The 26,027-nt window shown below is 40.6% G+C and overlaps 1 protein-coding gene across 1 annotated transcript; it reads right to left on the bottom strand.

The window, feature by feature from the left end:
• On the bottom strand, nt 1-25,804 carry rbm38 (RNA binding motif protein 38). Its single transcript, XM_023278622.3, has 4 exons — nt 25,139-25,804; nt 23,545-23,668; nt 18,642-18,696; nt 1-1,508 (listed from the first exon to the last, which is right to left on the bottom strand). The coding sequence occupies exons 1-4, from the start codon at nt 25,358-25,360 to the stop codon at nt 1,160-1,162; spliced, it is 750 nt and encodes a 249-aa protein (XP_023134390.1). The 5' UTR covers nt 25,361-25,804; the 3' UTR covers nt 1-1,159.
• Nucleotides 25,805-26,027: the final 223 nt, after the last annotated feature.

Below are 26,027 nucleotides of genomic sequence, written 5' to 3'. Positions count from 1 at the left end.
TCATTTAGAAATATTCATTTTATTTTGCATATTTGTTTAAAATGTGATGTATGGCTTGTGTTAAGACTACTAAGGTGGCACCACGGCACCAAGAGACTCCAGTATCAGTATTCTGCAGCTGGGAAAAAACAAAGAAACAACTCTGACCAGTACAAGTGGCTGGAAAAGGAGCTTCGTCCCGACACTGGTGTTTACTGCATCGCTCTATTTCTCTCTTACTCTCACACACACTGACAGCAAACACGCACTCACACATACACACACACTTCTGGACACCTACATCCAAACACATTTAGTTGATATGTATCGACAACTATGTAACTAAATATCACAAAACTAAACAGTGCCCAAAGACCGAATCCAAAGACACTCTTGTTCCAAAAGTTGCAGGTCTAGAAAGCCTAATACGCAGCTACAGGAAATCCATGTGATGAATCTTGTGTCTTAAGTGTTAAAGTTGTTCTCTGAGTAATGGCCTAGCAGTCGCAATACAAAAAAACAATATACCAGTGTTGTCTACCTTATTCATGCTCATCCGCTGTCGTCAATATTGCATATTCTGTGATAATCACCGTGTAATAACTTGCCAGCAGTAAATGAAAGGAACTAAAGGGAGTACAATAAACATTTTGTTCATCTGACATAGAGACTAATAAAAATGACAAATGGAACCAGGTACAGAGAGAGAAATCTAAGGCCATAGACAGAAAGGTAACCTTGAGGAGGAGGTAATTGGACCTGTGTTTCTGAAAGAGGAACTGGCTCTCAGCTTGGCTTAAGTCCAGCATTCAGCTCAGTACCTGTGGAGAAACTGCAGCCACAGCATCATGTCAAACAGACATATTTCTCATTGTCTTTACCCGCGTGCCTCCAAACTCAGCGGTAAGAGAGAGGCATCCAGAAGATTACCAGTCATCTGATTTCAGTCCCTGACCGCTGCCACTTATGAAAAACATTCAGTGTATGCTGATGACAATAGCAGTAGAACATCTTTTATTACCTATTACAACAATAATATATATTAAAAAAACAGGAATGAGAGTGCTCTCGAAAAGCCCTTTTGATTACATCACACTCTCTGATCCAGTCTCTCCCTGATGATGTCACAGGTCAACAGTCAGTCTGTTTTGAATCATCAGGTCGGCGGCTGCAGCTCGGCTCACTGCATGCGGTCGGGCTGGTGCAGAGGGTAGTGGAGGAAGGCCTGCGGGGCCGACACAGTGGTGAGCGCAGCCAGAGGAGGGTGGATGGCAGCCGGAGGGGTCGGGGAGGCGGTGAGAGCCGGCGCTGGCGTACCAGGGGAGAAGCTGTAGCTGAGGTAGCCAGCGGAGGGCGACGGTGAAGGGGTGTAGGGGTACTGCTCCAGCCCTGTGGGGGCGTAGGGGCTGTAGGCCGAGCTGTAGTCCAGGTAGGGGGAGGTGAGGGCTGCCGCTGTGGGACTGAGGTGAGACTGCAGCAGGAGGCTGGGCTGGAGGAAGGCCTGGGGGTAGACGTACTGCTGGGCAAGCCTGGAGGGACAGACGGACAAAAAGTCAGGCCAAGAGTAAAGTCACTAAACATTATTTTTTATTATCTATTAACTGTATTCTCTATTCTAGACAATAGTGAAACATGTCCTTCACAGTTTGCTGGAGAACAAAGAGTTTATCTAAACAACAGTATAAAGTTCACAATCATTCCAATGACTATTATGCACAACAAGGAAAATCAGCAAATTTCCCCTTCTGAGTAGATGGAACCTCAAATATTTCAGACTTGTTCTTGTAAAGTGACTCAAATTTAAGAAAAAAAAATGTCGGCCAATCAACTACTTCATTAATTTACTATCATAGCAGCTCCCTGTTTACTTATTGACCAAGTAAATGTACATATACAAGGAATTTGACTCCATTTCATCTTTGCTCTAGAAGTACACAAAAAAACATGTATTTAAACAAGGGCAACAGGTTAAAGAATGGAAATAAGTGTTTAACTACTATCCGCTATTTGTAAGTTAGGATTGTTTACAAGGATGAACTTACAAAACATCAATCTTGGTTGTGAGCCATTGTTTTCAGCTGAGAAGTCTACTGTGTAAATGTAGTTTTTTTGACCTCCTCTGTCACTTTCTTGGTCTGTTTTTAAGTGCTTACCACACAGTTCTACAGTTGTATGTGCAAAATAACAAACAAGAAGGACCAAACAAAATCAAGCAAACAAAACAAAACATGTGGGTCAGTGTATGAAATGAATGGTTAGGAAAGGAACACAAGAGACGAAGCTGATATTCCTGTTGTGCCTCAAGAATAACACAAGTGTAATAAAAATTACACACACAGGCCACGTCTGTATCTGAATATCCGATGGCAATGTCAGAGCAATGTGTGTTCAGAGCTGCAACTCGGTTTAACAACAGTAAAACGAGACACTGTATGTACAAACACACAGTCAGGGATGCAAATGGACAACAGCTTCTTCAGTAATTGCTCCTTTTTATTATATCCCAAATACTGACTCCTATAAAGGCATTCTCCTCCTTTAAGAGCAATTATCTGCACTGTCGCCTTAAAATAGAGCGTCTCCCTTGTGTTTAAGTTTAATTAGCACACTGCCTGAGAATTGTTCAGAAAAGAAGCTTTGATCCAAATGAAACGTGTAACTATGAAACACTAAAATGAAAGAAATGACTAAATATGGTGTATGAAATGGACACCTGTGCACTCTCACACACACAACTTGCCACAACAGATGAATTGCATGAGATCACTTGTACTCTGGGCCACAGTGATAATGAGAGAGAAAAAAAACACTCTACTGTCCTCCTGTATTCAGTCATGCCTTTGCCTAAGGCTGCCCACTTAACCTGAACTGCCTCAGTTACATCTGGCAAGAGCAACTGCGATCATATCAGAGGAACAAGGCTATGCTGCAGCGCTTAAATAAAAACAACACAACATGACAGTGTTTAACACTTAGAGTCTTGTGATCAGCGCCTACAGTCAAAACCATTAACCTGACAGTAACCTTGTCACTGAGTGTGAGCAGGTGATCGGAGCTGTGGCCTGCTGCTGCTGTTTAGCCCCAAACAAGGATCAGGTGTGCTTTCACAACAAACACCTAGTCTGGGCCTGTTCACATCAACTCTGTTGTATACACACAAACACACCAGTATGACCAGGGTAGCGGCCAGTAAATTCCAGTGCAAATATGAGGAGTTTAAACTAATGTAACACAATTTAATCCTACTTTGAATCTATTTAATCCTGTTGTGTGGTACTGTCAACAATCCAAATGCTTTCACAATTTATTAAAATCTTTTGGAGCAGTGAGTGGCCAGTCATAGCATTGGCACGTATATTGTCTGATATGCACTGATATGAAAACTTTTGGGGGGGTTTTGTTACAGAAGATAATGCAGATAAGGATAGCTGTAGTTTAGAAATAGTGTCAATATTTGTCCAGCAGAGTGCGACTCCTTTTTGTACACAACTCTCAGCGCTGCAGCACATGTAGCAGGGTACGGTGGTATGGAGTCAAACAGGGTCAAATATATATATATACAGTATAATACATATAAATGAATGTCTGTTGCATTTAAGCCTGTACCCAACGACAGACAATGTGCAACCTTAGTCAGCTACAAGCAATTACGAGTATGATGGAACCTGTGATTTAAAAACCAAGGAAGTGTCCAAAAAAGTTTCTGATACTTCGAGGATAAAAACAAACTGTCTGATCAGAGGAAGGATTACAGTCAAAAAAGGAAAGATATCAACAACGAGGCATACATCATAAGAATGTGTAAACAGTGTTTGTGTAATTACTCTCACTGCCAGATAAAAGGCTGCATGTGTAAGGGCTATTTTTTTTTTTTTTAAATCCACCTTAAAAAACATCTCCAAAGCTGTGAGGCCAAATGAGTTTCTTGGGTTCTGTCAGTAAGAAATGCTTAAAATGCACTTAATGTGCCAGGTTTGGCAACCTTTGAAAAAATGGCATTTGGCTACATTTTAATAGCAGCATAAAGCTGCTGACAGTTAAGTATTTTTATTATTATTACACTTCAGTAAATGAGAAAAAAATTAACCGCAGTTATTCATTAACTGTAAATCCAATAAAACTTCTTCATATTACATAAAAAAGTGTATATATTAATGTTGGATAACATCAGTCACTGTAAGAAGCTTAGTGAAAAAAGAGTTTAAGGAAGTTCTGGCCAAGAAAAGAAAGTGTGACTGTGATAAAACCTGCAGAATAAGGACCTGCAACAAAATATAAAGCTAACAAATGAAAGGCGTCATTACACAGTTTGTCCAGCAGAGGGTGTTTATACATCATTTTCTACAGCACTCTCAGCATTGCAGCACATGTAGCAGAGTACATATGACAGTTGAGCAGACAGTGGTGCGGACTAAATCTTTGTCTTCATAGTAAGCTAATATAAGTAAACAATGACATCATTTTTCCTTCTCGATATTACTTATTTTTAGCTATTTTTCATTTTTATTTGGTAATTACTTTTAATTACTATTATTATCATCACACTTCACTAATTGAGAAACAATCAACCCTAATTATTCATTAATTGTAAAATCAATGAGAAAAGTAAGAACCAAAAATTCATAATAACTACAACTTTATATGTATGAAAAGTGTATATTCATGTCAGACAACATCAGTCTCTGTAAGATGTAGATTGTGAAAAGAGTTTAAGGGGGTTGTGGGCAAGAAAGCAAGACAATGAGAAAATCTGCACACTGATGACATACAACAATACTGTATATAAAGCTAACAATAGAAGGGTGTCATCACACAGCTTGTCCAGCAGAGTGCGTTTACACATCAGCATGGCAGCACATGTAGCAGAGTACATATCACAGCTGAGCAGACAGTGGTGCAGAGTAAAGGCTTGTCTTCATGTTAGCTGCTAACTAGTTTATTGCTGGAAAGTTAATAAACAGTGACATCATACTTTTTCCTTCTCAACATTACTTGCTTTCAAGCATTAAACAACCATTCTTCTTCTTATTACACTTTACTGAAATATTAATCTTAGTTACTTAACTGTAAAACCAATGAGAATGAAATGACCCAAAATGCAGAACATAAAAAAAAAAACTCTGAATGTATGAAAAGTGCACATTCATGGACAACATCAGTCACTGTAAGAAGCTGACTGGCAGCAGAGTTTCAGGGAGTTGCGGCCGAGAGAGCAAGACGGTGATAAAATCTCCAGACTAATGACATACAACAACATTTGAAGCTAATAACACCCTCCTCCTCGACCGCTCTGTATCTCCCAGAGCAGAAGTGCAGTGTCATTCCCACGGCTGTGTGCCGCTGCCTGCCTGCGCACCGGCCTGACTGATCCAATGTGACAGCGGCATCATACGAGAGGGAGCTTCGCCTCGCCTCTCTCCTCCCCGTGCCTGGCATCATTGCTGGCTGTCAAACACACATTTATATATATATATTTTAGTCACACACAGGAGATGTAGACGGACAGGCACGCAAACACTAAATTACAAAGCACACAGAGAATCACATGGTCGAGCTGATCGCATCCAGAGAAAGCGAACACGCACGAACGCGGTGCACGTACACGTTTAACAGGTTGTGTGTAGTTAGTTAAGCAGCTCAGAAGAGGGTATGTGGATGTATCTGTGTGGTGAGTGGGGGGGGGTTCAAGCATGGCGAGGCTAATTGGCGCAGCTGCATGGGTGTACGCTCACTAACAGACCCATGAGAGCAGAATAACCTCCACCGACTCCCCTCTCCTCCCTCCCCTCTCTGGGTTTACTCCCTCACAGCCATCTTCCTCTGCTGCACTCCCCCTTGCTGTCCTTTCTCAAAACCCGGCAGTGGGATGAAAGAGATAGGATGTACTGACTAAAGAGAGTAACGTCAAAACATCCCCAGTGTTTTTTTTTAAATGCGTGGGTCAATGTCAGGACTCCTTGGACGAGGAGTGAGAGACGCTGAGAGGTGAAGGATCAGCCATCATATCCTTCATGCCTCAGGACGGCCTCGCTTTTAATAGTTCACATGAGGGATGTGAGGAGGGTGAGTCAGTCAAAGAGACACACTGACGGACACGCACGCGCTTGACCCTCCGTCCTCCCCGATGAAGGCACTCGGCTGCAGGGAGGGTGAGCGATGGAAAGGCCAGCATCAGCGATGGACACTCAGCTCTCATGTCAGCAAGCGAGAAAGACATTCAAATTTGATTCATTCCAACAGGGCCGCATGAAATGGAGGAAATGTGATGTAAGACACAGGTTTACTGAATATGATCATTGCACTTTAAGTCATAATAAATTTAATATGTCACAGATTGCTCAAGTTTAACCCTACATTTGAACAGATTTTGCTGTCAGTATAATGGAATCCAAATAATTTCCTTCATAACTTGCTGCTTATCCAACAAGCTTTTAAAAAAATATCCTGTTCTGGTGTCGTATCTATCAAACTGCTTAAAGAATCTGGTGTTTTTTTAAGTAGGACCCGACTGATATCATTGGCTGATACTGGCTCCGTCACAGATGTATCAGTATAGTCATGTATGTTGTCTGAAATGCATCAATAATGTTTGTAAGACCATATATAAGGAAAAAAAAACACTGCATTTAAATGCCGTTTTTTACACCACTATCAGCACTGCAGCACATGTAGCACAGTATTTATCACAGCTGAGCAGACAGTGGTGCGGAGTCAAGCTTTGTCTTCATAGAAAGCTGCTATCTAGATTTCAAAGCTATATTGCTAGAAAGTAAAAAAACTAAAAATATTTTTTCTTCATCACTTGTTGCTAATCCAACAAGCATCAAAATCTATCCTGTTCTGGAGTTGGATCTATCAAACTGCTTGAAGAATCTGGTGTTTTTTAGTAGGGCCCGACTGATATCATTGGCTGACACTGGCTGTGTCACAGACGTATCAGTATAGTCATACATGTTGCCTGAAAGGCATCAATAATTTTTGTACGACCACACCAAAGTAAAAAGATGCTGGGCTACTTTAGCAGAATGCATTTAAAAGCAATTTTTTACAGCACTGCAGCAGTACAGTTCTTTATGGTTAGATGCTAACTAGTTTGTAAAATGCATTGCTGGAAAGTTAAAAAACAGTGATCTCATCGTTCCTCCTTCAACAGTACTCCATCATAGGACATTCAAATTAGATTCCTTCGAACAAGGAGGAAATGTGAGATAACTGACTTCAATGTGTTGCAGATTTGAAGCGTAACCCAACACTGGAACACATTTTGCTGTCAGTGTAAAGGAATCCAAATAATTTCCTTCATCACTTACTGCTCATCCAACAAACATTTAAACAATATCTGGTTCTGGAGTCAGATCTATTGAACTGCTCAAAGTGGGATTTTGGGCTTTTTGAGGTAAAAATCCTTCAGTTAAAGCTCCTCATCATATCTCTAATTATTTATAAACTCTTAATTGTAAGAAAACTCCACAGGTCTATGACTTCTGGTGAAGAGTCAGTCATCGATGGCAGATGGTCAGAGACAGATGCGAGACATACAGAATATGATGACAGTCATCATGAAATTAGGCCAGTTTTAGTTCACCACTTGCGTTTGATTTCAACATTTGATAGGAGGGACACTCCTTTATTTACTTATTTATGTTTGCTTTAATCTGGGATGCAAACAACATAAATAAATTTAGCACCAATGGAACTTAATTTACTATTAATCTAAGGGAAGGTTTCAACTAACGAATATTTCCTCCACTAACTGTTTTGGTCAATGAAATGCCCATCACAATATTCTGGAAACTAATTCGAAGCTCATTTTGTCCAACGAGTTGTGCTTCTGTTTAGTTCCCAATCATATAAAACAGAGAAAAGCAGTAACTCCTCACAATTGAGAGTTACTGCTAAATGACTAATCAAAATAGTTAATAGAGCTCCAGCTCTGAGCAGTCATGCAAGCCAAAGGAGCAAACCAAAAACTGTGCAGATGATCCATTTAGACCAACTTTTACCCAGTCTTGACTGCAGTCGTTTATTAAACACCACATGTCTGCAGCAGCGTAACAATGAAACGTCCTCCTCACCGCTTCATGCCTTCCTCTCATCACATTTCTGGCACTTAGGCAGGTTTTTGTTGTGAGGCGCCTGCAGGCACATGATACACACAGAAGTGCTGATTTAGCCTCAAATGCAAAGTCATTGCTCATTAAAAACTAGCCTGAATCTATATTTTTATGCACTTTATTTGTCAACATCCTCCAACAGAAGACAGAAAAAAGGGGAAGCAGCCGTTGACTTTAGTGCTGAAATGCTGCAAATGCAGATCAAAATGTGAGTCATCTTTTAACAGACAGCTGAACAAAATGGGAGCTTTAAGTGCCATGAAAAGCTTCCAATGTGGTATTTTGACTTTTTCCCCCTTCTTCTGTTGGATGAAAAATCCAACAGAAGTGCCTCTCCTAATTGGGTCCCTGGATAAGAGGAAAATCCACCTGAGGGTTCGCCGTCTACCTAAACCCCTCGACAGACAGAGAGCGATAGCTGCAGGCTGAGAGACGAGGGAAGAGAAAGAGAGATTATCGAGGGGGGGAGGAAGGCAGAGGAAGAGTGAAAAAAAATCAGACAAAGAGAGGAGACAGTCGAGGATGTGAGTGGTACTGATGTGTCATTGAGAGACATTTCATAATAAACGCATTTCAGACACACAGGCACACACACAAAAACGAGCCCCAGCATCTGAAGCTTCACTGAACGCAGCCACAACTACACCCTGCCACAGGTGTGATCTAAGCCTGTATCCTCACCCCTCCTCCCCCGCCCTGTTCCACCCTGTGCCTCAACAGGAAGCTCTCCCGCCCCCTCACCTTAAACAGCCTCACCGTACATCCATCCCCTTCCTCTATTTTCTTTTCTCTCAAAAAAATAAACGGCACTGTCTGTTCTTTTTTTGATTTTGAAAAAAAAAAAAGAATCTCTCTGCTGCCAAGCAACTGCGCTGATGTTGGGTGCTGAAGGCAGAGGGCAGGCGGCCATGGGCGACAGATGCCTCCCCTCCAGTGAGAATACCCCCTCACCCCTACCCAGCCCGACTCAGCTGTACCTCAAAGCCACATTTGGCATCAGGCCGTCCTCTGTCCTCTTAAAAACTTTAAGCAAACACGCCGAAGCAGCAGACAGAGCTGCGCTTTGTTTGAGTTTATCGTTGATATTTGCGGTTTACTGCGTGGCTTCGTCTGAGCGGACAGATGCAAGAGCCCACTGGGGCCCTGCAGGGATGAAACGGGCAACAAAACACCTGCAGACCAATGATTTTGGGAAACCACATTTATTTGCTCTTTTTACTCTGAGATTCACATAAAATAATCTAAAGTAAAGCTTAACAAAAACAATCCATGTAAATTTAAAATAAAAAACAAAGCTTGCTCATCGAGGATCCAAGGAATCCTTGGATGTGGTGAGTTTTCATGTATGTTTTTGTACAGTCAAAGCTTTAGCTCTTAACTCATCAGATTAATCTCCATAATTGATAACACTGTTGTATCTTGGCCATAATATTTGTATTAGTTTTGTTTGGTTCCGTAATTTATAATACCGTAGGGTTTTTAGCTTTATTATTACATGAGTAATGTTTTCTCCATATTAATAACAGTGTAAGTTCTCAGCCTTGATATCTATTATAGTCAGGTAGAAAACAATTTAATGTAACTTTTGCAGCGTTTAATCCCTAATATGTAAATTTTGTCAGGTAAAATCATACCATAAATCACACTGTAGGTTTTTGACTCCAATATTTAAACTTGTTAGATTACTTTTGTAACACTAGTCCTTCCTATTCCTTTTCCTATCATATTCTCTGTCTTTTTTTTATATATAGGTGGGCACTTTGACTTGTCTAAAATGTGCCACATTTAAAACATCATCAACAACAACAAGCAAATGTGACTTAATTACTTAATTTCACCTTATTATATTGCACACTTAGAACCCTCTTTACTAGTTTGAATGTGTTTACATTACATCTGATATTTGTTTTGTTGTATTATATTACTGTTCTACTGTTGGTTAACAGCTCCCTGCAAAGTAGTAAACTGTTTTTTTATTAGGTGAAAAAAAATAAACTATGACGTGTTAAAAATTGATCTTTAGAGCTGCTGGTAGGTGGATTTTGCTACCTGTGGTCAGAGCCAAGCTAGCTGTTTTCCCTCTATTTCCAGTCATTATGCTAAGCTAAACTACCTGGCTGCACCTCATTATCATTCTGCTATAGGGGGGAAAAACAGTTTGTATTTTTTTTTTAAAAAAGAGCTAAATGAAGGTTGCAGCAATGGTACACCCTTGAAACAGGGATGGGTGGAATTATTTTGGTGGAACATTTGCACACAGGGAGATGAGCGCTCTCACTAACACGGAAATTTACAGAAAAACAATTGCAGGGCACAATTGTTGTGTGGTAGGTTGCTGCTGAGAGGTTGTTGTTGTTGTTTCCCATGGTGAAAAGCATTTTGAAAATGCTAACACATACAGTTGAAATCACAAGTTTGCATACACTGTATAAAAAGAACCATAACCCTTTTTTCCCACTCATTGTCTGACATTAAATCAGACTAAACTTCTTCTGTTTTAGGTCAGTTAAGATTACCAAAATTATTTCTATTTGCTAAATGCCAGAATAATGAGAGAGATAATTTTTAAAATTTTTTTTTACTACTTTCTTCAAAGTCAGAACTTTACATACACTAATATTACTGTCTTAAAACTATTTGGGAAGGCCCAGATAGGTTCATTTACAACATTTGAATTAACTGGAGGCACACCTGTGGATGTATTTTAAGGCACACCTCAAACACACTGCTTTCTTGTGTGGCAACATGGGACAATCCAAATAAATCAGCAAAGATATCAGGAGGACAAATGTCCACAAGTCTGGTTCAGCCTCAGGTACAATTTCCAGATGCCTGAAGGTTCAGTGTTCATCTGTTGAAACAATTATACGCGAGTATAAACACCATATGAATGTCCAGCCATCATACCGCTCAGGAAGGAGACGTGTTTTGGAGAGAAATGTGCATATCAACCGCAGAACAAAAGCAAAAGATCTTGTGAAGATGCTGGCTGAAGCTTGTAAGAGAGTGTCATTATCCACACTGAAACAAGTCCTGTACTGACATTGGCTGAAAGGCTACTTAGGGAGGAAGGACACATTACTTCCAAAGCAACATAAAAAACACAGATTACAGTTTGCAAATGCACACAGGGACAAAGACTTTAATTTTTGGAGACATGTCCTGTGGTCTCATGAGACCAAAATTGAACTGGCTGCCCATAATGACCATCGTTGGAAGAAAAAGAGGGAAGCTTGCAAGCCTGAGTACACCATCCCAACTGTGAAGCACAGGGGTGGCAGCGTCATGTTGTGGGGGCGTTTTTCTGCAGGAGGGATTGGTGCACTTCACAAAATAGATGGCATCATGAGGAAAGAACATTATGTAGAAATACTGAAGCAACATCTCAAAACATTAGCCAGGAATGTAAAGCTTGGGCACAGATGAGTCTTCCAAATGGACAATGACCCTAAGTATACCGCCATATTAGTTACAAAGCGGTTTACTGACAATAAAGTCAGTGTTATGAAGTGGCCATCACAAAGCCCCGATCTCAATCCCACAGAAAATTTTCGGGCAGAGCTGAAAAAGCAACTCAGTTACACCAGTTCTGTCACGAGGAATGGGTCAAAATTCCAGCAGACTATTATGAGAAGCTTGGGGAAGGATACCATAAATGTTTGACCCAAGTCAGACAGTTTCAAGGCAATGCTACCAAATACTAAGGAAATGTATGGACATTTCTGACTTTGAAGACAGTAATAAAAGATTCTCTAAAAAAAATATTTCTCTCATTATTCTGGCATTTAGCAGATAGAAATAATTTTGGCAATCCTAACTGATCTGGAACAGGAAAAGTTTTATTTAATGTCAGACATTGAGGGGAAAAAAGTTGTGTGTCTTTTTATACAGTGTATGTAAACTTCTGGTTTCAACTGTATATAGTAGAAAGGAAAGAGAAAGCTGCATCAAATGCACGGCCAGTGAAAGGTTCATTCCAGCAATCCACATCCAGTCAGTCAGACTACATGGCGGTTGGCTTTTGCCAGACAATAGACGCTATTATTAAGGTTGACATACCAGTGATTTTACATTAGAGTCAGTCTAATGCAACAATGGTTAAAGGTTCCATCTTGTGTTTTGTTTTTAAAGTATTTAAAGGCAACGGAATTTCTTTTAACACTATAGTCAACTTATACAGAATTTTCATCTTAAATGGGTGAGGTCAGTATAATTTATGGTATAAAAAATTATGAAAGAAGCCTGCATCAATGTATGTGTGGGAAAATCATAGTCAGGTAGTCTGCTGCAACCGTTGGCAGATTGTGTTGTTGCTATGAGCAGCAAACCATAACTTCAGCTTTGACGACATTTGTCAGGACATTGAATTTAGGACACATAAACATCCTCTGTGGCTGATTCTCCCTCTGATCGTCATTCCTCTAATGCTGCTTTGATTTCAAATGCTCCTTTGCATCACACAAGTTGATTGTGAACATCGCTTATTGTTGATTTTTAAAGAGTGTTAAAATTGATTACATCTGATTTCTGTTTTTCAGATCCAACAGACTTTCTATGGATTTTACTGATATTTCTGGTGGGTACTGCAGGTTAATTAACATGAGTCTTTATCTAAACCATTAAAATGCGATTGTCTCAATGATTTACTTGTTGAATAAAAAGGAAACAATATTAGAAAAAGTTGAACACTTGTATCTGCCAATAAAACCAGATTCTAAAAACACATCTTGTCAAATCTTCCTTTATAACTGTATTTTAAGGATTTTTTTTGTTCTCTTGAAAATTAGTTTGTATCAAAATTACAAACTAATGTTCCAGTTTTATTTGTGCAGCAAAGTACATGTGAATGTTTTGTGTACAGAACTGCAAAAAAGACAGCATCTTATATGCAGTCATCTTAAGCAGTTCAATCAAGTTAAGATTAAGGATTTTAAACTTGGGAGGAAGATTGGTGGCTGGTGCTGCTTGAAGATACATTGAGTTGACCAGTGGAAGAGCCAGTAAACCTGTTATTCAAGACTGGGAAGGCGACTACTCTTTCTCAACAGCATCGGCCTGTTGAAACCTTGAGCTATTTCTTATTGTTCCTAAAATAAAAGTCCTTGAAGTCGCCAAGTAATGCTGAAAACTGACTGCAGTCATACTGATCATGTCAAAGACACATTGAGCCTCGGAGCAGAGAGATGTGAGCTGGACAGATGTGCCTTGCGCAAGTACAAAACTGAGGAATATAAAGACGTCATGGGCTGTAAGGTCTGTGTGTCCCTTGTTTAAGTGTGCAGTTTATGTCTGAGCTGCAGTTTAGAATGATTAAATTCTTCCAAACTTGTTTAAGCAGATAATATGAGCTCAAGTATCTTTCTGTCAGCTGTGTGGTGCGCACAGAACAGGAGCAGGAATTTCCGACATTCAGCAGAACGACTTAACAGGCTTCATTTGTTTTGTGTTCTGAAGAGACAAACAGCAATGCTACCAGTGATAACAGAAATTCAAAATAGACAGCTTCCTGTTGTGAAAAAGTGAATCAGCCACTCAGTCAAAGAACCACACCTCTTGCAGCTGTGCAGCACTCAGATCTCCTGAGGTTAACGCTGTCGCAGACACTGGTATCGCTTCTTCTTCTGCAACAGATTTTTTCCCTAAATAAACTGAACCATGTTTACAAGACACACCGTGAACGGATGTTCCATTGAAAATGAAAGAAACTGTGTGTAAAGCTGAAGTGATGAACTGATTCAAGGGTTTTTCCACACATTAAGTATTACGTTTTCACTGAGTTGTTGGGCTTGTGGGAGATTAACTAATGTATGGGCAGGATCAGAGCAGTAGAAGTTGAGCTACACAAACACTGAATCCAACAACACAATGGAAATAAATACACACATACTTAATCACTGGATAAATATGAACTTTAAAGTCAAAGGAGTCGCTACTAATCTATTAGCTCACTGAGAGTAAATGACAACAATATTAATGAATAATTTGTAATTTGCATAATAAATCAAGTTAAAAAATTCCAAACATTTGCTGCTTGCAGCTTTTCAGATGTGTTGATTTGCTTTCCCCCCCCCCATTTTGTATCCCTGCTAATTAATCATCTGTCTGATTTGAACAAAAACTGACAGCAGATTTATAATAATTTTAAAAAACTCATCATAATACCCCCTCAAAATAAAAGCTACTTATAGTTACTTTTTATCACTCATACATGGATAGATAGATAGATAGATAGATAGATAGATAGATAGATAGATAGATAGATAGATAGATAGATAGATAGATAGATAGATAGATAGATAGATAGATAGATAGATAGATAGATAGATAGATAGATAGATAGATAGATAGATAGATAGATAGATAGATAGATAGATAGATAGATACTTTATTGTCTGCCCCCAATTGTGACATAGACATAAGACATATCAAAACACACTTAAGACACAAGCTCACAAAGTACAGACGTCTAAAGGAAATGTTAAAAAGAAACAGCAGCCGATAAAAAAAAATATGTACGGTTCAATGTCTTATTTCATTTTGTTCAGGGTGGTTATTGCAGTGTGAATAAAGGATTTTTCATAGATGTTTTTGTGGGCCAGTGGGACTTTGTAACATCTGCCTGATGTAGTGATGGAGGGGGTGAGAGGGTCCTCTGTGATCAGGGTGGCTTTCCTGATCACAGAGCAGTTATACAGTTCTGTGTAGCATGACTGTACCAGGAGCATGTTAAAACACAACCTACTGCCATTTTTAAAGAGTGTGGCGCTGAAGATGCAGCCTGGTGCTACTCTGGCTGAAATGGATGCAAAGTTGTAGTTTTTCGTTGTCAAAATGTTGCTATTCACTCTCTAATTTACAGTTTTAATTGCAGTTAGAATGAGACTTTTTCAAACCTCACTCTGGTTCGGTGAAAAGGCTGAGGAGACTTATTGTATTTTGAAATTCTTCCAAGTGTCTCTTATTCATAGAACCCAAGGTTGTTCATTTTGGCCTCACAGTTTTGAAGACGTTACTGACTGAATTGTTTTTTTTTTTTGTGGTGGAAATTTCAGAAAATAGTCTAGGGCTCGAGGGGATAAAAGAAATTAATGACTGTGTTAACTGTGAGCTTGATGGCTCCCTGCAAAAAAGAAAACAACACTTTGTCAATGACTGCAGTCGGCTCATAGCCTGTCAACCCAAACACTTGCTTTATTTATGCTTCATAACAGCTTATTACTTGCTAGTTAATTACTGACAGTGTGGCTTGTTGTGAAGTTCCAGTATTTGTCTGAATGGATCCTGTGTTTTCATGCTTTTCAGTGTAGGGATGCATTCATTCAATCTCATGTTGTCGTACGAATTTGAGTATCCATCAGTTAAAAGTGTATAATGTTTTGTCACAGTTTCCACAGTCCAAACCTAAAACTGTCCATTTAATGATGACGTAAAACAAAAAAGATCTCGGTTCACCTCACGAAAGCAGCAAATATTCTGCATTCTTTCCGTGATTAATGACTCAAATACATAATAATTAAAACACAGGTCCACACAGAGCTCATTTGTTACAAACATTTGCACAGGGACAAAGTGACACCTCTTCTGTGTGTTTGCCTTTGGGGTGTGTTAGTTAGTGAATGCACCAGGTGATGTTTTGTTACCGTCTGCGAGGTGTCAGACTGTGACTCTTCCTGAAAGCAGAGATTAAAAGACCGACTCCCTCTGCTTCAAATGTCCGCCTTCGCTCTGGGAGACTTTCTATCAACCCTTCATCACTCATTCATAGACTCATCTGGGTCAGCCTCAATTCCCTCATCGCTCATTCAGAAATTGAGGACTGCAATATTAATAGCACTCAGAACAGTTGAGGTTTTTAATGGACTTCACTGTAGCCGCAGGATGAGAATTTGTCAGCCTGCAGAACTTAAGAGTGACAAGATCTTTTCCAAAACATGGCATCTTGTATATTCCTTAAAATACCTCTAAAACATAAAAGATCCAGGCGGAAAAGCTTCAAATTTTTTGTCAACCAAAGACCAAAAAGCCTTAGAATCAAAGACAGTGAACACTTTTTCCCCCAGTGGCAGCTATTTCATTTTGAAATGACGCTCCGAAAATCAGCAGCTCACCCACATACACAGGACGAAATCAAGCAGACAGCTGTGATAGTTGACAACATCCTCCTCTAAGCTCACCCCGGCAGCAGCAGCGATACACTGAATATCTGAGTCAAGCCTAAGGAAGAGCTGTCAGAAGAGTCATCCATGCTCAGCTTACACAACAACACAACAACTGGGCTCGACCTGCAGTGTTTCTCTCTGCAGTCTGTAACAGTCCTGGATATGAATCACCCTCCACGTTTCACTGAGTAACTGAGTCATTAAGATTTTCTTTCATGCTCAAACTGAAACTTTGTGAGAATAATGGATGAGGAGGCAGAACATCCGTCACATGTGGATTACACTTTTCCAGCAGTTTTTCAGAAGGTCAAGGTCTTCCTGAGAAACCACCGGCATAGGGTCAGATGGGCAAAATTCTTTGATATGTATTGTGATATTGTGCTTTTTGTAAAATATCAATAATCCAAGATTGTGAGCAGGTACATCAAGGGATCATTCCTACGGGGATTCTTTAAGAAGATTAACAGTTAATCAATGCATGCATGTCAGAAAATATAGATAAGAAGAGAGCATTGTTGGGTTTTTTCTATAGTGAAGGGGCACCATGACCAAGACTTTTGTGACAGTTAAAGGGTGCTGGCCAGAGTTCAAGCATTAGCACTAAGCTAAGCAAAAGCCATTTGAGGGGCTCATATCTCTCAAAGCTACATCAGTATATGAAATAATGTCTACTGTAGTTAATTGGTGCCGACTATCAATTAAGAAAAATGTTCAGAATTAGCGTTCCTTGGTGCAGCTACACAGTATTTCACAAAAAGAACCTCAGTGTACAATAATAAAAATAATTTTATGTAGCATAATGTACCGTGCTAACAGCGTGGCAATGGGAATGTTATGTGCCTGCTGTACAAGTATCTCAGCAATAAATATATTGGATTACCATGAAATTTTGAGCAGACATTAATAGTCCCAAGAGGAAGGATTCCACTAACTTTGGTTATGCCCTGATTTTCTGCTTCACCCACCAGCAATTAAACTCAGCATCTACTGGATGGACTAAGACAAATGTTTTCCTCTGATATGTCTTCTTGCACCATCACGATGCTGCTATTTGTTGTTTTAAGTGAGATGTCTTGACAGTTATTGGCTAGAATGCCATGAAATTTGGTACAAATATTTAGGATCCCTTCAGGATGAACCGTGATGAATTGGAATGTGTCCAACACTATTTCCTGCAAAACTACTGACATCTTTGAGACCTAAAAACAACTTGTATATATTGTAAATAAAGCTGCTGTAACAATGTAAATTTCCCCTGGAGTGGGGAGAAATAAAGAACTTTATCTTATCTTATCTTATCTTACACTAAAACCGACTTGATGCACTAATCATTATGCACATAAACTGTGATGTCAATACGGTGCGCTTCCTCTTCTAACAGATTCCTGTCACTGCAGACAAAAATACAATCTATACCACTAGAAGAGATATTGTAGAGAGCATAGACCTGGGCAATAAAGCATTGGTCTATCATATGGGTGAAACAGACAAAAATTATCCATTATATTGATGAAATTAAACATTTTATCATGATGGACTTCAGCGATGTCACTCAGCCCTTGCAGAAACATCTCATCTTTCCCAAACTGCGCAACCCTCTCCACGAGTCCTGTGCCATCTGACGGTCTTGGTACAGGTTATAAAAACTGCGACACCAAAACACACCGTGCACCAGCAGTGACGACACCACATTTTTCAAAGTGCCAACAAGGGCAAACATGATCTCCACTTGATACTGAACATGGAAAACATCATAGCATTGTCAGTGCACGTATGTTCGCGTCGCTGTGCACTCTTGTTCTTCAGTGAGCATCCTGTGACCTCTTGAAACCACTGTGCTATTTCACCCAGAGATATTAAAATGTTAGCTGCCATCGTGTTAACAGCTTCTCTTCATATTACACAACTGTATGTTGACTCATAAGAAGCATGATGTTGATGCAACAATCTCTGTGTGCACAAATGCATGTGTGTGATGGGAAAAAGAGATGGGATGGAGGGAAGTTTGCCTAATTGGCTTATTGCCTCAGCGAAGCCCAACTCATGCGTGAGTGAAATTCAGAATTGAGCTTCTCATGTGTTTAATGGACCAGAGACAGTAGACGACAGAAGACGCATCAGAATCCAGTGTACAGATACGGATACAGACGCAGGGCTGGGGACATATTTGAAGTGTTTAAACCAACATCATTTGTGCTGTGATGGCCTTTTCTTTCTTTCACATTGGCAGAGTGGCAGTAACTACCAGGGCCCAAGTGCAAAACAGGAGTGAGTGCTCCCAAATGTCAAGGACGGAGGAGTGAAATGTATTGTGTTGAGGAGGAGGAGGCAGTGAGAGACACAGAGGGAGAGAGGTGGAAATAGTGGTATTGATTCTTCTTTGTCTTACCCATATTGCCTCTGAGCCCATGTAGGATGGACTTGCTGAACTCCAACAGAAAGACCTGTAAGCAAAGACAAAGGGAGAGAGTCAGCGGTAAGGAGGGATATTTTAGCTATGGGCAGTGCACACAACAGGAGAGACGTTCAGACAAGGACAGAGCCGATTCTCTCCCTCTCCGGCTCTGTTTGTTTCGCTCAGATGTTAGCATGTATACGAAAGTATCACAGACTGACTGTTATTCCCTCAGCACACACTCACACAAATAATGATGCACTCTGCTCACAAACATCTGTGACCTCGCTGCCTCCACATTTCACCAGGAATCAGCTGAGGCTGAGTAAGAAAGAAGAAACTTATCCTCCTCCTCTCTGCCCCTCCTCTGACTTCACTTCTACATTCCTCCAGCTATTCATTCCTTTCGTATTCCTCTTTTCACTATGCACTGCCATGACTTCATTATTCTTCTTTTGTTCAGACTCTTATATCTAAATACATTTTCTCTCTACACCAGGACAAAGAGGAGACAGGCTTGCTGTTATTTGTTGCTCTTAACAGTCCCATCCCCACTTGCTCTTCGTATTCTCTCCCTCTCCTATTCTCTCACTACTCTCGCACACAATAACAAAATACCAAGCGCTGCCATCTCCCATCAGCTGCATGCTTGGGGAGTTGCGTCGCAGCGCTGGCCCAGGAATAAGGACACACAGTCAGTTGTTGCTGGCACCACTGTTTGTCAATCACACCTACACTCCGCTGTATTCCAGCCAGCGAGCTTTAAACGAACCAGCGAGGGAGAGCTGCTGTCGAGGTCTGGTGTGCACCCAGACGTCGGAGGGGAAGCATGAAGCATGTGCGGTGGTGGTTAACTCTGAAAAAGCCTGGCGGCAGGAAAGCTGTGCGTAAATGCAAGCAAACAAAGAACAAATATATGGTGGGAAAGAGCAGAGACAGCCGGCTGGGTGACAAGCATACCAGTGGTTTTCCATGATTTATCCAACTCACCACAAATTTGTACATACATTTATTGGCTTTCAGATTGATTTCCCTATCATGCAGACAGCCATCCATTTCAGTGAAACATAAAAACAAACATGCAGAGACTCGAAACCTGCCTGAGATCCATTAACTTCAAACATTTAGCTGCTTTTATTCTTTCGCTGCAGTGAGATCACTCTCAATTGGTAATGAGCTCATTCAGTCTTATCCTGGTTTTGATCATAGTCAGGATGAGGTGTTTACAAGCTGCAACATTATTTATATCTCTGTATGCATGACTATAACTGCCTGCAGATTTCTGAATGTCTACGTGTAGGTTTTTTACATTTTAGCCATTTAACCCCCTGCTGCATTCAGCTTCACTAGTATAGGAACATTAGCATGACACAGAATAGAAAGGGCTGAAACCTGCATATCCACATCCACCCACACATAACTGGGACACTTGATCATAACCAGGACACTCATACAAATGTAAACACATTCAGTGATGTTGCAAGCAGGGAATATTTCTGGTGTTTTCCTGTGCTTTTAAGAGGCTGTGATATTTAATATGAACCTTTGTGATGCAAAAATCCCCTGTACCAAATTACACGCCATCCTGAGATGCTTTGGTTGCTAAGATACAGAATGTCTGTGGAAGTAATGCGTTGCCAGTATCAGCTGGCTGACTCAGCTGACTACCTGGTGGACCCACAGCGAAGGAAATGTTCCTCCAAACATTATTTTCCACATTAATATTGTGGTAGTCCAGTGATTTCATGTACAGACATGAACACTCAGAAACCAGCATTAGTAACTTCTACTCCATTGTTTAGCCTTTGCTCAGCGGTCGTACAAGTAGAATGCGATGGTTGGTCAATGTACTATTTATCTAACCTTCATTGTGATTGGATGACTGAGTGAGAAGGGACACTAATGAGTGCAACGTTTTACCCAAAACTGAATATTTTTCAAAGTCTGAGCTAGCAGTAAAACATGCAGCAAATGCCGAGAAATAGACGCTCAATGCCTTGTGGCACTGCTGGCACTTTCAACAAACAATTTAAAAAAAAAAACAGACTGGCCACAGGAACAAAAAAAATGAAACAAAGGAAAGCGCTGGTGGATAGACCACCTAAATTCTCTGCTATATCCAATAACCTGAATCCACTGACCAGCCCTCCACTAGCAGCAACCAAAGATACAATGTTAATTTTCTCCATTTAAACCCAGATAAAACAGAAATTATTTAAATTGGACCTGATAAGTGCCACAACAACAATCAGTTTGTTGCTCCATTTCACTCAAATATTTAATATCAAACAACAACAATCTTTAATCTTTGATTGGCATATCACTTTTGACCATCATGTTAACTCTTAGAGAGTCAGTATAAAGTAACTGAATTTCTCTTTTTGGTTCTTGAAGATGCTTCAACTGTCATCTAAGAGGCTTCTTCAGCTTTAACCAACAGATGGGAAATCCAGATATATAGTGTATATATATTATCACCCCGAAATCATATGGATAATCTATATTTAACAAGCAAGACTGGTGTTAATAGTAGTGAAACTGAAAGATCAGGGTGGACTCAAGGTGTAAATGAAGATGAAACTTTGTGGAGAGGAACCTCAGGACTGCACTGTAAGTACCCGATAAGTGGTGTCGTATACCCCGTTAATTTAAATATGGCTGTTCAAGTCAAACATAGATGGCTTCCTTCACTCTCTTTTAAACCATCTGTCTTGTCTGTCCAAAATATAACCACTGTTGTCCTCAAAAGAGTGTCCTTCATCCTTCAGATGCAGGTGGACTGCTGAGTTTTGTCTCGTTCCTGTTTTTACCACTAAAATCAGATGTAGCTGGTCTTCTAATGAATATCAGATTTTTATTTAATTCCTTCATTTTCTCCCATTTAAATGATAGTAATTCACTCTACACGTGCCTCAGTCCAGCTGCTCTAAATTGACTACAGTTAAACTGCAGCTGCCAGGCTATTAACTAGAACCATCAGTCCCGCATTACTCCTGTTCTTGCTTCCCTCCATTGGCTTTGGCAAAATTTTCAACAATGATTACACATTAGACCTTGCACGGCCTCGCTGCAGTTATTTTTCTGATTTCCTCTCTCCTCATTCCCATTCTCAACCACTACGATCCTAAAATCTGAGCTTTTTATCCATCTCTTGCTCCAGCTGCAGAACAAGAGGTGATGGTGCCATTGTTTTTTCAATCCCAAACCTCTGGAATCCTCACATCTGCTGAATCTTTGGACTGTTAAAAAAGGTTTTACATTTACAGTTAAATCTGTTTTTATAGACGTCTGTCCCTGTCTTACGTTTTCGTTCCTCTGTCTACCATTTCATTTTCACATGTGTGTGAAGCACTTTGAAGAACTCAGAACTGTGTGGCTTCAAAAGTGCTGTATAATCTAAGCTTTACTTCCTTAAATATTGGTTGTGGTGTGTTTGACTTCTCAAGAAAGTTTAAAGTCTTTGCAAGCTACTAGCTCTGGAGAAGCAAAGACATCATTTCACTAAATTAATTTTTGGAGAAATCAAAGGTATTTTGTATTTTCACATTTATTAATATCTCCCTTGAAAATTCCAAAACCAATAACAAACTGATCGTACTGACACGTTTTTACAGCCAAAGCCTCATATAACTTATTCCACTGCCACAGACGTGTGCTGTTGTCCAAAAGTCATTAACATCACATCGCTAAGCCACACTGTTGCACTGGGTGACACATTCCTTCATTATAATGAACCTGGGCTCTATAGTTCATTTTAAAACAAATGTACAAGCTATTGTGCTGCTCTAAATACTGATAGGGGCACAGAATTTAGCTCAATCTCTGCTCATCTTTTTAAAATTCTTTTGAATGTTTGATTAAACCGTCTGATCTCCGAAACCATTCCATCAGGAAACGCAACCAAATCTAAGCATATCATTGTGATATTTCCTCAAATTCACCTATCTAGTTATCTCATTTTAAAAATGGCCAAAAATAAACCCTCTAACCAGATTCTGTAAAAACGGAAGAAGTCGGTGCTTCTTTACGCAGCCATGAAGTCATTAGTATTTCAGATGCAACTAACAGTCACGTGGTAAAAAAATCATAGACTTTTCAGCTGCACTGCAGGCTGTGTCTACATTTACATAAATTAAAAATGAAAGTAATAAAATATCATTTTCATCATTTTTTCCAGTATAGGTAGCACATGTAGGCACTTGGGAAATGTTGTACATGTAGATTCCTTTTTTTTTTCAATAAAATAAATAATCCAAAAAAAATCAACTTTCATTTTTTCTTTTTGAGGATTTATGACAATATAACCGTGGCATACTTTTTAGTTCTCTCTACTTCTAGCAGTTGTTGTGCTGTTTCCATAGAGGTACAAAAGTTTATATTGCTGTAAAAAATGGGCCCACAGTGTATAAAAATTTGACAGCAGCAAAAACAACACCAGAAACTGCTGCTAGTTCAGAGGATTGATGTCCTGAGTTTTCTTGTGCCACCACTGCGTTTCTGAGTATTTGAGAAGGTGTTCTATAATTAAAAGACATTTTCAAATTTATTAATCTACAACCAGCAAATGTACTGTTTATTTGTGATTCAGTAACATTTGCTGAAAGCAACGGCGTTGAACAGGGAATCGTTCAGCTTTCTTTATGAAGTGAAACTTTCTTTATTTGTGACCCAATTTTTAAAGGTTTACACCTCCAGCAGGAACCAGTGGGCTCGATGGGACTGAGTGCTGCAAACAGGCCTGGGAAGTTGTAAAGTACTGGCAGGTGGGCTAATGTGCTTCTGAATTTTTCATGGGATTTGTTGACAGTCGAATAAATATAAAATAATGCTAGAAGTACTAAGATTTGTAGGGAGGTAAACACATAATGTCACCTGTGATTCTTGTACAGGTACTTACTGGTCTGTGAGCTGCGAGGCTTCGCTCCCAGGTAGGCCAGGTTCACGTTGGCCTTCCTGCCGTCGATGATGGGGTTTGCATCTTTGCACGCTCGCTCTGCTGCCCCTCTATCCACCATGGTCACCTGTTGACAGGATCACAACATTACTGATTAATATCAACGCTAATAAAAACCCTTGAAGCTACATAAGTGCATCATGCCAAAGCTTCTCTCTCTGCAGTCCAACATGAGATGAAGCAACGGACACACAGAGAGTCGTGACCCTGAGGGAGCCGCTGTCCTCAACTCTCCTCCAGCGGTTCAATCTTTTTGTGACAAAATGCAAGAGAGGACGCTGACTCCACTACACGAAAGCTGCAGTCAGTGTGTTTTAAAGCTGTGTGTTGGGTCTGGTGTGGGCTGATATGTGGGAGGCAGATCTGTTTGGTTCACACTGGGCTGCCAAGGATGAAAAAGAACTGGAATCTACCTTGAGGGAGCGATTTGAGGAGTGGGCAGATAGAAACTGGAAGAGGTGATGAAGGTTAAGACACACACATAGTGCAGCTACACTTAATGTACACGGTAAACCACAGCTGCACCACTAAAAAAAAAAAAAAAAAGTGGGACAGTGAAAGTAAAAAAGCAGCCTCGCTCGCTTTCATTTCACAGCATCAGACTCTGGAGTCTTATGCAAACAGAGGCAGTGGATGGTTTGCAGAGAATTAAGTCTGCAAAGGGAAGTCAGGGATGAAATGTGCACACTGTCCCAAAGTGGAGAGAGCGGCAACACACACACACAGACACATACACACACATACACACACACACTGCTCCTCACCTCAGCTGATCAGACATGCAGCAGACAACTTAAAGTCCAATACACATTAATTGCTCTCTTCTTATCTCTCTGTCTCCTTCACACACAAACTCGCAGTCAAACAAACAAGCGAAGGTCTCCTGGCAGAGGAAGGGGGAAGGGCTGCAAGGGAGGAAGTCAGAGAGAAACTGCAGCCTTATCTCACTGAGCCAACTGACATGTCACACCTCAGAGACCAAGGACCCCCCCTCCTCCTCTGCTCTGCTTTCTCTGTTTTTGCAGAAACACAGCAGAGAGAAACATCTGTCCACAGCTGCAGCAGCTCATCACCAACTCAAGTGTGTCTCTGCACACGCAGCAGCACAGTGTGTGTCTCATCCCGTGTCTGTTTGCTTCAGTATTTTAGGGAGAGTGGAGATAATTGATGACACACTTGTAAGAAATAACCTGCTGCTCATGCTTCAAGCATGTGACTGCCACCACCAGACACTCTGCACATGGCTGCTGCCTGAACAAAGTGGCATTCAGGACAGCCTCCAAGGCCAAGAAGAGGGGGAAAAAATCCTGAAGGAGATTGTGAAATTAAAAAAAAAAAAAAAAAAATATATATATATATATATATATATATATATACACACACAATTAACCATATAGGCTGAGCTGCTTAGAATCAACACTGCCTGCAACAGTGTGTTTGGAGCTCCCAATTAAAGTGATTAAACCTTAATTAAACACCAACTCCACATGCTTCTCGTGTATTCTACATGGACACAGATGAACTTAGATTAACTCACAAAGCCGTATCCTCGGGATTTCCCCGTCTGTTTGTCCGTGATCACCACCGCCTCGTCGATGTCCCCGAAAGTCTCGAAATATTTCCGAAGTGAAGCGTCGTTGGTGTGGTAAGGCAGCCCGCCGACAAAGATCTTGGTGTAAGTTGTGTCTTTCTCCATGGTGGGGTGCATGATTTCTAACGGAACCCCGACCAGCTGACCTAGAAACAGCGGCGAACTCATGCGGCTTGGAGGAAATTTAAAAAAAAAATACAAAATAAGAAAGAGGGAGAGACTGTAACACAAAGGAAGAAGAAGGGGGATTAACTTTACGCTCCGTGGACAGCTTATAATAACGATAAGAGCGCGTCCATGGCCAAACACGCAGCCTCCGGTCGCCTCACATGCAGCTTCTGGATGAGTAGTCCTCCTGACAGGTGTCTCGGACCCTCTTGTCTCCTGTCCGGGAGAAGAGAGAGAGAAAAAAACGCAAAGTCTTCAAGCCTGGGTAGGCGCTAACGTGCGCCCACTCTGCGTCTGGTCCAATAGACGAGCGGTGCGTCTTTTCCCATCGGCGCATCCCGCCTCCTGCTCCACCCCAAAGCTGCTGCGCGCACACGCAGGAAACCCCCACATGGCCGCTGACATAATGAAACGGAACAGTTGAATAATTTGATATCTTGTGCAGCGGAGAGCAGGGAAGACCAAATGTCTCTGCGAAGGCTGGCAAACAGTGTGATTCAATAAGGATGGGGTTTTGTAAGAGGTTGGAAGAATCAGCTGATATCCAGCCAATAGAAAACACGTGAGAACCTGGCATATTGAGAAAGAAATTACACAACTCCAGCACCAGATGCCTCATTGTTAATTCATGGTTTTATGAAAGGATTATTTTTACTTTCTGTTTTAG

Source organism: Amphiprion ocellaris, chromosome 8, assembly GCF_022539595.1.
Source record: "Amphiprion ocellaris isolate individual 3 ecotype Okinawa chromosome 8, ASM2253959v1, whole genome shotgun sequence".
Taxonomy (NCBI): Eukaryota; Metazoa; Chordata; class Actinopteri; family Pomacentridae; genus Amphiprion; species Amphiprion ocellaris.
The sequence above is the reverse complement of the archived record's forward strand: the minus strand, read 5'-3'. Positions and strand labels throughout refer to the sequence as shown.